The 12570-nt window shown below is 42.4% G+C and overlaps 1 protein-coding gene across 1 annotated transcript in view; it reads left to right on the forward strand.

The window, feature by feature from the left end:
- The window catches only part of PDGFRL (platelet derived growth factor receptor like), a 68498-nt gene that overhangs the window by 38565 nt on the left and 17363 nt on the right, over nt 1-12570 (forward strand). Inside the window, exon 4 of the mRNA XM_023216620.1 lies at nt 7511-7662. Coding sequence (XP_023072388.1) covers nt 7511-7662 — 152 coding nt within the window. The remainder of the gene's footprint in view (nt 1-7510; nt 7663-12570) is intronic.

Genomic DNA, 12570 nt, shown 5'->3' on the forward strand with positions numbered 1-12570 from the left:
TCCAGCCTGGTACCAGAGTGAGACCGCATCTCAGAAAAGAAAAGCTACCTTAAAAATAATAATAAAATAATAATACAGAGGAATCTGGCATAAGTCATTGTAGTAGAGAGACCTGAGCCACGTTTCACAACGTAACCGGTTGTTGAGATGGACATATTGTATCACATTGCAAGGATTTTGAATAGTTCCTTGGACAGTAGGCACACATGGAGATAGATGATGGACAGAGGGTAGATGGACAACAGACAGACTGACAGATGATAGATTGATAGATGATAGATCAGTAGATGATAGGCTGATACATGATTGATTGATTGATAATAGATAGATTGATAGATGATAGAGGGCTAGAACTATTCCAGCCTAATTTCTGATACAGGGGCTTCATGAGGATCAAATAAGTCAAAATGGGTAAAGGGCTTACAGCGTTGCTTAGCACATGTTAAACACAGCTTAAGTTTCAGTTATTATTATTAGTTTCATCATTGCCGTCTTGTGGGATTGAGAAAAAGTCGTGTCTCTTGGGTATCGCCAGTTATGAAGTAGATGCTTAATAACTGATGGCTGTCCCGTTCTTGTTTCCTTTAATTCATTACCAGATGGTTTAGTGTTGACTGTATTCAGTCTGAAGTCCTTTAGATTGAATATTTGTTTCCCTGAGATCGTCATGCATGTTTCTTCTTTCTTTTTTAAAGAGACATAAACAGTGACAGTTTCAATATGTTTTACCCAGCTGTCTGTTTCCCAGGATCTGTACTCTGTTCATATGGCACATTTCCTGCTATCATGCAGCCATTCTTCTCTGACACATTCTGAGACGGAGACTTAGAGGAAACACAGGCCCTATGTAAACACTTGAAACACAGACAAGCAAATACCGACAAGTCTTTATCGCTCTTGATTCTTGGCACAGTTCCTTGCGCGTGGTAGAGGCCTAACAATTTTTCAAATGAATGTAGAATAAGGAGAATATTTATTTTGTACTTTGTGAACTTGTTTAGAGACAAGGTCTCCCTCTGTTGCCCAGGCTGGAGTGCAGTGGCACAATCTTAGCACACTGCAGCCTCCTGCTCCCAGGCTCACGTGACCCTCCCACCTCAGCCTCCCAAGTAGCTGGGACTACAGGCAGGCATCGTGACATCCAGCTAATTTTAAAATCTTTGTAGAGATGGGGGTCTCTCTGTTTCCAGCAAAGGCAGCACAGAGCGTCCAAAGCAGAAAATCTTTGTGTAGCTAGCCGAGGCACCCTGGGAAAGTTGTGTAAACTGAGCTTCAAATTCTTCTCTGGTGGCTCCAACACTTCCTGTGTGGCCTTGGGAAAGTTACCTAACCTCTCCAGCCTGTTTGTTCACCTGCCACGTGGGGTTAATAATAGTACCTGTCACTCAGGGCTTCATGAGGATCATATAAGTCAAAATGGGTAAAGGGCTTACAGCGTTGCTTAGCACATGTTAAACACGGCTTAAGTTTCAGTTATTATTATTAGTTTCATCATTGCCGTCTCGTAGGGTTGAGAAAAAGTCGTGTCTCTTGGGTATCGCCAGTTATGAAGTAGATGCTTAATAACTGATGGGTGTCTCGTTCTTGTTTTTTTACATTAATTACCGGATGGTTTAGTGTTGACTTAACAGAAAACAGCGTGCTATTTCTACTATGGGATTTAAAATTCTGAGCACAATTACCTGGATCTCTCATGTTTTTGTTCATGATGTGGGAGTGTGTGTGTGTGCATGGCCATATTGAGCAGATTTTATAAGCTATTTAGAGGCCCCATCACTCTGTCAAAATTGCTTCATTTCATTTCTGTGGGATGAAAATCCATGCCCTCTTCATTTATAAGGGTTTGTAACCTGAGTCTGTGTGACACTAGTTTAGCTGCTCTGCCACTCAATAGCCGAGTAACTTGGACAAGTCGCTTCTCTATGTTTCGCTGCCCTTATCAGTAAAAGGGGAAAAATAGTACCTCCAAGTTACTGTGGCTGTGAGAACCAGGGGGACCGCAATGACAGTTTCTAAAATGTATTGAGTCTGGGTGTGGCAGCTCACGCCTGTAATCCCAGCACTTTGGGAGGCTGTGGTGGGAGATTGCTTGAGGCCAGGAATTTAAGACTAGCCTGGGCAACACAGCAAGACCCTGTCTCTACAAAAAAATCTAAAAAATTAGCCAGATGTGGTGGCACATGCCTATAGTCCCAGCTACTCAGGAGGCCAAGGTGGGAGGATCCCTTAAGCCCAGGAGTTTGAGGCTGTAGTGAGCTATGATTGCACCACTGTACTCAAAGCCTGGGCAACAGAGCAAGACCCTACCTCAAGTAAATAAATAAATAAATAAATAAATAAGTAAATAAGAAAGAAAGAGGGAGGGAGGGAGGAAGGAAGAAAGGAAGAAAGGAAAAGAAAGGAAAAGAAAAGAAAAGAAAGATAGATAGATGTATTGAGCACTTCTCTGTGGCAGGTGCTGTTCTAAGTCCCGAACTTCTTTACAGAGCTTGGCAGCATGCCTGCACTTAATAAGCATTAGATCTCATTGTTGTTACTGCAAGTCTGAAGAGTAGGTGAAGCCAGATTATGGAAGACAAGCTGTAGCTAAGGACTCTGAATGAAGGTCATGGTGGAGCCAGGATTTGAATCTGGCCAGTAAGGTTCCAAAGTCCATGATTCTATTTTATTATTGTGATTATTTTTTATTTATTTATTTTTGAGATGGAGCCTTGCTCTGTCACCAGGCTGGAGCGCAGAGGCACAATCTCAGCTCACGGCAACCTCCGCCTCCCGGGTTCAAGTGATTGTCCTGCCTCAGCCTCCCCAGTAGCTGTGACTATAGGCATGTACCACCGTGCCCAGCTAATTTTTGTATTTTCAGTAGAGATGGGGTTTCATCATGTTGGCCAGGATGGTCTCGATCTCTTGACCTCATGATCCAGCCGCCTTGGCCTCCCAAAGTGCTGGGATTACAGGCATGAGCCACCGCACCCGGCCCAAGTCCATGATTGTATGCCTTTGACCATGGTCTTCAGCCAACTTGTGGTCCAGAAAACATCTCTTTGTTCTGCACAAACCTGCCTTTTTTTCTTCTCTCTGGAGATCTCCTTCCCTCAGAATGTGTGCCCTTGATTTGTGCATGTTGACATCCTTCCTTTCTACCAAGACCCTTTAGGCCTAGAGGGTCTTGCTGGTTACTCTCCTCAGAGTTCTCATGACATGTTGTACAGGAGAACTCGAGAGCAGGGACCTCTCTAGACATCATTGCATCCCTCCTGTCCTCTCTAGGACCTCCCATTTATTTTATACTCATTAAGTATGTGTGGGTATAAGACCAATGAATCATTGATTTCTAACGCAGGGCTCACCCCCTGCCCTTGGCTTGCAGAGTCTCGGCAGGGGCAGACAGTAAATGAACCCCACTTCTATTACCTGGCCACTGCCCCAGGTAAGATGCACCGGTCCCTATATCTGAGGGCTGTCAGCTCCCTCCTCTACACCATCTCATGACTTAGACCACCCCCAGGAGAGAGCAGCCTGGGCTAAATGCAGGAAGCTTCAGGCCTCCACTGATGAGAGCAAGACTCTGTGTGTGTCAAGGCCGGGAGAGCGTGTTAGAAGACATGCACACACGTATACATACACAGGGTCTTAAAATTTGAACACATTCACTTTGAAACATGGACTTGGCCATCACTGAGATCTCTGTGGGTCAGGGCTAGAACTCCTAGTTTGGAAAGAAAAGGCCAGAGGCAAGCTGATGTGTTGGCGTGTTCAGAGCTGCTTCCTGTTAATCTGAATTCTGCTGCTTCTCTTAGAACACCTTTTCCTGGCACTTGGTCATGGCACCTTCTTTTTGCTCCACTTAAACTCCCCATTCTCCACTTCCTCCATCTCTGGAGGTGGTGTTCAGTGGTTACACAGAAAGGAAGGGTCTTTGATGAAGCGTCTCTTTACCGTGGTTCTGAAGGGCTCAAGGAATCCTTGTCTCTCTTTCATGACATGGTCTCAGCCTCCAGAGGCCTTCGGTCACTTCCAAGCCCTTGCATAGCCTGCTGCCTGGACGATGAGATACCATTGGTAGAAATGGACATTCTAAATCCAGGCATTTAAACTGTAATCCTACTAAATAATTTGTTTCCTGTTTTATATTGTTTGCTTAGAAGAGGGGGTGGAAAAATGCAGAACTGTTTTCCAGTGCATTTCCTTCCTTCCACCCCCAAACCTACTAAAGATACGATTGCACGCTGGTGGTAGGGTTATTCCCAAGTGTTAAGTTTTTACGTGCCTAATTACTTTCCCAGTAGGAATGGCATCTAATACTATCTAACACTACAGTGCTAGCAGATGCTGGGCCCAGAGAAGATGCGCGGTGAATTTATTGATTGCCTGCTGATTTTGAACCCTGATTCTGAGGTCTACAGGAATGTGGCCAGATACTGTCTACATGGGGAGACTACTGCCTCCATTTTCCCTTCCCTTTTCTATTTTTTTAATGTGCTGAAATCCAGCTTCATCCTTAAAACTAAAACTAGCATTGATTTTTTAAACTTACTTACTTATTTACTTATTATTTTTTTAAGACAGGGTTTTGCTCTGTCATTTAGGCTGGAGTACACTGGTGGGATCATAGCTCACTGCAGCCTCAACCTCTTGGACTCAAGAGATCCTCCCACATCAGCCTCCTGAGTAGCTAGGAGTACATGCACACTACCATGCCTGGCTAATGTTTAATTTTTTGTAGATACGGGGTTTTACTATGTTGCCCAGGCTGGTCGTGAACTCCTGAGCTCAAACGATCCTCCTACCTCAGCCTCCCAAAGTATTGGGATTATAGGCATGAACCACCACACCTGACCCTCTTTTTTTTTTTTTTTTTTTGCTATGCTAACTATCCCCAACGCTGCATGTGTACTATTTGTCATGGCTGTAGTAATATTCATGATTACTACTACTCATCTGCAATTAAGATATAATTGGGATAATACAATGAACCAGGCATTGCATGAAGGGCCTTATATGTATTTTCTTATCTAATGAGTGGCATTCAGAACATACTTAATTGCTCACAAGTGGTTCACAAGCTGTGGGTTTCAGGGAAGCCATTTCTGCTGTCTCAGACTCAGTTTCCCCCTCTGCAAAATAGAGAGCTGGATGCCTGCCTCTCCAGGTTCTTTCCTTTCTCATCACTGGTTTAACTCAATTCACTTGTGTTTAGGGAGTCTTTACTGTGTACTCGGCACAGATTTGTTGCTTAGAGAATATAAAACAAATACAGTTCAGTCCCTGCGTTAAAACTTGTACCATCTAGTGTAATGACAGGAAGCCAGGGGTATCCGAGGGGTAGAGAACAAGGAAGTCAATTATGTCAGGCAAAAGTGGGGAGATTCCTGAGAGTTGCTTCTAATTAGAAGCTTCCTGAAGGAGGAGAGATTTCCGTTCAGGGTAAAGGAGGCAGTTGATGGCGTGGGAGTACAGAAGCACCTCTTGGCAGAACTGGTGGACAAAACAAGCTATGCAGCAGTGAACCAGAACAGGGCTGCGTTCAGGACCAACTCACCTGACATTTTGCGCTATGCTAAATGTAAACTGGTTACCGTATCGATACCGCTGCAGATAAACTGGAGAATCTCAACCACATCATAAAAGTATGTGGATCTCAGAAGAGTGAAGCATTTGGATATTTGAGATGAGTCCCCAGATTAAAACTGCTTATTTTGGTGCCCCCATATGCTGAGTCTCTCAGCCTCAGGGGAACCTCCAGTGTGAGGATGAGAAATCTGATACATCTGGATTTCTGCCACAATATAATAGAATTAATTACCATTGACATTGACTAATGCTTGTGTTTAATAATAAATATATATGCCCCTCTTCATTTCAGAAAGAAACTGAAGGGGGTTGCAAATATATTTGCGATGCAACAAGATACAAAATACAAGAGATTAAGGAAGAGAAATAAAAGAAGAAATAATAGAGTAAGGTCAGAGGAAAAGTCCAAATGCCCAGAGGCTTTAAATACTTTATTAGAAGTGGGCTGCATGCATAATTTGGGCTCAGGATCTTATCAGCCAATGCATTTTTTTCCTAAAAGAAAGTTTTTGGTTTTAACATGGTAATGTAGCGTATCTAAGATTCCAAGAGTTAATGCGGAGACTTACCTTTATTGATAAAAGGGATTTTGGGTATTGGATAATGCTGTGTGCTTTCATGCATGTTGACTGCTTAGAAACAAATTCATGAGACACAGACTGAAAGCGAAACACCAGCCCAAGGCTTTCTGGCTGAGCTTCTGAGGCTGCGTAGCTATTGCACCCAGGATTTTACTTAAGGAAACTGCAGGTCTGAGGACAATTGTGTTCTCCAAGAAGAGGAATTCTCTTTGACGTTTATTATTTCCTTTGAGGAGAGGCTTTTCTCTCTGCTTCCCCCACACACCCATTTATCAGAAACATACTCTTTATTTTTTACAGACAGGGTCTTTACTCTGTCACCCAGGCTGGAGTGCAGTGGTATGATCATGACTCGCTGGAATCTGAAATTCTTGTGCTCAAGCCATCTTCCTAGACCTTAGCGTACCAAGTAGCTAGGACTACAGAAGTCAGCCATCATGCCAGGCTCATTGTTTAATTTTTGTAAAAATGGGGTCTTGCTATGTTGCCCAGGTTGGTTTCAAACTCCTGGCCTCAAGTTATCCTTCCATCTTGGCCGTGAACCACTGCCAAACACATTCTTTTTTTTTTTTTTTTTTTTTTTTTGTGGTGACACGTTGATTTATTAAAATATGTAGCAATGTATGGTGAAAATAATATTCATATTTTATTTTCTTAAAACAGAATATTGCAGTTTTTAGTGATAGATTTTGTTTTTTAGGGTGGTTTTAGGTTTCAGAGAAATGGAGAAAAAGATACAGGGTGCCCATTTACCTCCTCCCCTCCTGCACACAGTTTTCCCATTATTAATTTCTTACATTAATGTGGTACATTTTTGACAACTGATGTACCAATATTGATATGTCATCATTAGCTAAGGTCCATAGTTTAAGTTAGGGTTCACCTCTTGTATTGCTCATTCTTTCAGTTCTGACAAGTGTATAATATTGCATTTTCATGATTAACATTTCTATGTATTTTATCACTGCATAAAATCTGAAAAAAAGTAGTAAAATCCAGAAATATGGTTATGAATAAAATGTTTTGAATTGTTGCAAAAAAATTTACCTCGTTGTATTATACTGAAAAGCCGAACAATCCATCATGTTGCTCAAATTGTTACAGAATGAACTTTAAAATGGAAAAATGTCATTTTTTTCCCTGATTTCTTTTGTTTTTCAGTTTTTATTATTATTATTATTTTTTATTATTATACTTTAAGTTCTAGGGGTGTTTGCCAAGCCAGACACATTCTTTGTGACATTGGAGAAAGACTGGGACAAGTCTGCCCAGAGAACAGGGGAACCAAGTGGGACAGCTAGAGGGCCTCAGCCCAGGTCTGACCTCCTTTGAGTTCATGTCTCTTTTATTCCTAGTGTCAAGCAGAATGAGCGCTACGGCCAGTTGACTCTGGTCAACTCCACCTCGGCGGACACGGGTGAATTCAGCTGCTGGGGGCAGCTCTGCAGCGGCTACATCTGCAGGAAGGACGAGGCCAAAACGGGCTCCACCTACATCTTTTTTACAGGTAAAATACTTGGTGCATTCATGGAACTCTTCAAACTTCTGGACTTGGCTGACAGCTGAAGGTTGCCCTACTGCATGCCGAATAGCAAATAATGACAATCAGAGCACTTCCTGTTTGCCAGGCTCTGGGCTAAATGCTTTACATCAGTTATTTCACGTAAGTCTTACCATAACCCTTCAGGGTATATACCAATATTATTGCTTTTTTTTTTTTTTTTTTTTTTTCCAGATGGGAAAGTTGAGGTTTAGAGTGATTAAATAAGTCCTTAAGGCCACACAGCAAGTAAGTGGTGGTAACAAGATTTCAACACAAACCGTTTGGTTCCAGGGTCTGTCCCTGCACTCGCCAATACAGTGACCACTAGACACATGTGGCTACTTAAATTTAAATGAAAATTAATCAAAATGAAATAAAATTAAAAACAATTTCTCAGTGCACTTGCCAGGTTTCAAGTGCTCAACTGTGGCACGTAGCTAATGGCTATTGTACTAGACAGCACAGAGAGAACATTCCCTTTATCACAGAAAGTTCTGCTGGACAGTGCTGCCGTTGACTTTCATCACTGTGTTCTCAGAGCCTATGACCATCTCCTCTCTGGAGACTCCATAGGATGCTTTGCTAAAGACCTCCTCCCATTTGTCATTTTCATTATTTTATTTTTTGATTTTTCTGTAGAAATGAAGTCTCACTGTGTTGCCCAGGCTGGTCTCCAACTCCTGAGCTCAAGCTATCCTCCTGCTTTGGTCTCCCAAAGTGCTGTAGTTACAGGCATGAGCCACAGTGCTCAGCCCCATTTGTTCTTGGGAGTACTATGAGCTGGGATTTCGGAGGCAAGATTCCCAAAGGTTGCGGCTCTTGTGTCTCCAGTCCCTAAGCCTCATTGGACTGCCTGAAAATGTTCAGGTCAGAGTGGAGAACTCTTCTCTGCAGTGCAAAGTATGTTTCTGGAAGGTGGAGCTTGCATTTGAGAAACAGGTGTGCAGAATAACTGCTCAGCCTCTTTCTTCTGTAATGTTCTCTAAGTTCTGAAGTTCAGGGGATGAAGTTCTCCAACAAGGTTCAGAGGTCAATAACAGCTTTCAGGAATCTTACAAATCCACCCCAGTCCTATTGTTGTCCAAGACGTTGCAGGTGAAACCGGAATCCTTTCTTAGTGCCTGGCCAGGGACTTTCATGAGATTTCTCTACGCCCTGAATGCACCTAGCTTTCAGACCTAGACATAAATAGACCTAGATGTAGACATAGACCTATGACCCAAATGATGTTATGACCTGACCAGTAAAGAATGTTTTAGTACAATCTTATGTGTTTGTCTTTTCCTGCCCAAATAACTCCCTTCTGGCAAGAAGATGTATTAGTACAGTGTGCTGCAGTTCTGGAAGCACATGTATCTCATTTTGAAGGAGACTTTTTACTCCTTAATTCAGCTAGATCCGAGTTCTTGTCTCAGGCCAGGAAAACTTAGGCACACAGACACTTAAAAGAGTGAGTGGAGTAGAATTTAATATGCGAAAGCTCTCAGCAAAAAGAGGGGTCCTGAAAGCAGGTTGCAGGTTGCCCTCTACATGGTTGAATACAAGGGCTTCTATGTTCCTCTGGTAGGACTGGGTTCCCTGTTTGTAAAAGGCATGAATTCCTGGCGGCTCCACCCCATCCTTTCAGTGCACATGCAGGTCCTTAATCTGAGTCACTCCGCGTTGATTTATTTCCCTTACTGCACGTGTGTTAAGGGATGGAATTTTTCACTAGGGGCATGTTTAGGCAAGACTCCTGAGCACAATGACCTTGGTAGGTCAGAGGTTCTCTAAGGACCCTCCCATATCTGCTTAGAGTTCTCTGCCTCCTGCCTCTATCAATTTCATTTCCACAACATCCCTGGGAAATAAGCAAAAGCTATTTTATTATCTCCAAAATACCAGAAGGACTAATGCTCATGCTGAGCCTCAATGTTCTAGGACTTGTAGTGGCACAATAAGGAGTGAAACCTCTTTTTCTGACCCAGGATCCAGTGTTTTTGCTGCCTTGAACCTTTTCTAGGACAAGGTGAAGGATGGACTGATAGCCAGATTCTAGCTAGCATAACTGGTGTTGTCAGGAGAATTGCTAATAACTGTTCATAGGCACTCTCTTTGGATCTTCGTTTTGGAACTCACTACACAAGACTGTCTGTGTGTCCTTTGTATCATACCATGCTGTGAAGCAACCGTGGAGAAGGCAACTAATTAAGATGAATAAAAGTCTGTTATTCCAGACAATGACTGATTCCTCATTTCAAGTTGCAGAAGGAAGATTCTTTGCCATATTTAGTACTGTTGTGTCTTCCTCAAGTATCAGTTGAGGTTGTGAACTGAAGGCTTAGCTTGGGCATAATGTTCTATTAATGTTATGGGGTCTTGGCCAGCCATGGTGGCTCACACCTGTAATCCCAGCACTTTGGGAGGCCGAGGTGGGTGGATCACTTGAGGTCAGGAGTTCGAGACCAGCCTGGTCAACATGGAGAAATCCCATCTCTACAAAAATACAAAAATTAGCTGGGCATGGTAGCACACAGCTGTAGTCCCAGCTACTCAGGAGGCTGAGGCAGGAGAATCACCTGAATCTGGGAGGCGGTGGTTGCAGTGAGCCAAGATTGTGCCACTGCACTTCCAAAATTATGAAAAAAATTATGGGCTCACCTTGAGTTTTGGAGGCAGATTCTTTTTTTTTTTTTTTTTTTTTTTTTAATTTACTGAACTCCTTTTGGGAACCAAAGAAAGGCTAAAATATATTTATTCCAACTATCAAGAAACTTTGATCAAAAAGGGAGGTGACCTAATGAGTTTTTTTTCTTATTTCTCTTTTTCTTTTTTCTTATTTCTCAATACTAAGGTAGGAGTCCAGTTGGATTTTCACTGTAGGGTTTATCAATTTGTCTTTTCAAGCATGGGTAGGTTTGAAAAATCAAGATGGGCAGTTACAGAAGCTGAGGCTCCCACTGCTGGCTCAGGATTCTTTCAGGACATATGTTTCCTGGCTACCCATGTGGAGAAATGTCTGTCATTCATTATGTTTGTATGTTTCCTAGAGTTTGATTGAAAACACTGAAGCTTCTTTTGGGGGACTGACTGTTGTTAGTGTGCAATCTGTGATAAACAATTGCCATATATATTTCCTCTTTGATCTTTATCCAGGAGGCTCTTGGAAGGTTTTTCTCCCTTCTCTCTCACTTTTTATTGGAGTATAACATATGTAAAGAAAAACATTCAAATTCTCAGTGTACAGCTCAATAAATTATCCTCAACCAAACAGGCACATGTAACTCCCACCCAGGTCAAGGATGAGAACATTACCAGCAGCAGGGCTTTCTCATAGTGAAAGGCTGGGGCTCTCATTTTTATATGTAGGAAAACCACATTAATAAGTACTTTCCTGGCTGGGCACAGTGGCTCATGTTTGTAATCCCCAGCACTTTGGGAAGCTGAGGGAGGTGGATCACTTGAGGTTAGGAGTTCAAGACTAGCTTGATCCACATGGCGAAACCCTATCTCGACTGAAAACACAAAAATTAGCTGGGTATGGTGGCACTCGCCTGTAGTTTCAGCTACTCAGGAGGCTGAGGCACAAGAATTGCTTATACCCAGGAGGCAGTGAGCCAAAGTTGCAGTGAGCTGAGATTGTACCACTACACTCCAGCCTGGGTGATGCAGTGAGATTGTCTCAAAAAAAAACTCTTCTAAATATTGAATTTGTTATAATTTGGATTTAGTGTATAGCTTGTTAACTTCACTTTTTTTTTTTTTTTTGGGAGACTCTGTCTTGGCTCACTGCAACCTCTGACTCTCCTGGTTCAAGCGATACTCCTGCCTCAGCCTCCCAAGTAACTGGGATTACAGGCACGTGCCGCCACGCCCAGCTAATTTTTGTATTTTTAGTAGAGACGGAGTTTCACCATGTTGTCCAGGAGGGTCTCAATCTCCTGACCTCATGATCCGCCCACCTCGGCCTCCCAAAGTGCTGGGATAACAAGTGTGAGTCACCATGCGTGGCCAATTTTTTTTTTTTTTTTTTAATGTGAAGTCCCATGTGCTTAGTTTTCTTTAAGTAATACATTTGTCATCTAGATTAGTGAACATAAATACATTTGCAGGGGACATGTAATCTATAATTATTAAAATTAACTTCAACATTTTTGGTTGTTGACAGAAGCTACAAATTGCAAATATATTTTTTAAAGCAACTAGTGTGATCATTTATTTCAAAGTATGTATTATAGTATAAGAAGTAAGGCTGGGCACATTGGCTCACCCCTGTAATCTCAGCACTTTGGGAGGCCAAGGCAGGAGGATTGCTTGAGTCCAGCAGTTTGAGACCAGCCTGGGCAACATAGTGAGACCCTGACTCTACAAAAACTAAACAATAAAAAATTAGGCATGGTGGCACGTGCCTGTAGTCCCAGCTACTCAAGAGGCTGAGGTGGGAGGATCACTTGAGCCCTGGATGTTGAAACTGCAGTAAGTCATGATCGTGCCACTGCACTCCAGCCTGGGCAACAGAGTGAGACCCTGTCTCAAAAAAAAAAAAAAAGGATGATATTTTCATGTTCTTAAATTCACCTGGTTCACTTATTCAACTAACGACTTTGCTTATTGATTCAGATTATTCTACACACTCTTAAAACAAAAGTTGCCTCTAAATCTTGCGATCATGCAATCCTAAAGTGTTACTGCTAAGAAAACATCTTTAATATTATCCACTCCAGATTCTTCTCTTGACACATGTGGACACTGAAGCATGAGGAAATTAAGTAATGCCTCCGAGGCCATGTAGATGGGTTATGTGAACACGTGAACGTTGGGCACAACTTTGACACGGGTGCTCCTTACCTAAGCCTGAAAACCAGTTTCTCATAAAGTAGCACGGATCTCCCA

The sequence above is a fragment of the Piliocolobus tephrosceles genome, chromosome 7 (assembly GCF_002776525.5).
Source record: "Piliocolobus tephrosceles isolate RC106 chromosome 7, ASM277652v3, whole genome shotgun sequence".
NCBI classification, from domain to species: Eukaryota; Metazoa; Chordata; class Mammalia; order Primates; family Cercopithecidae; genus Piliocolobus; species Piliocolobus tephrosceles.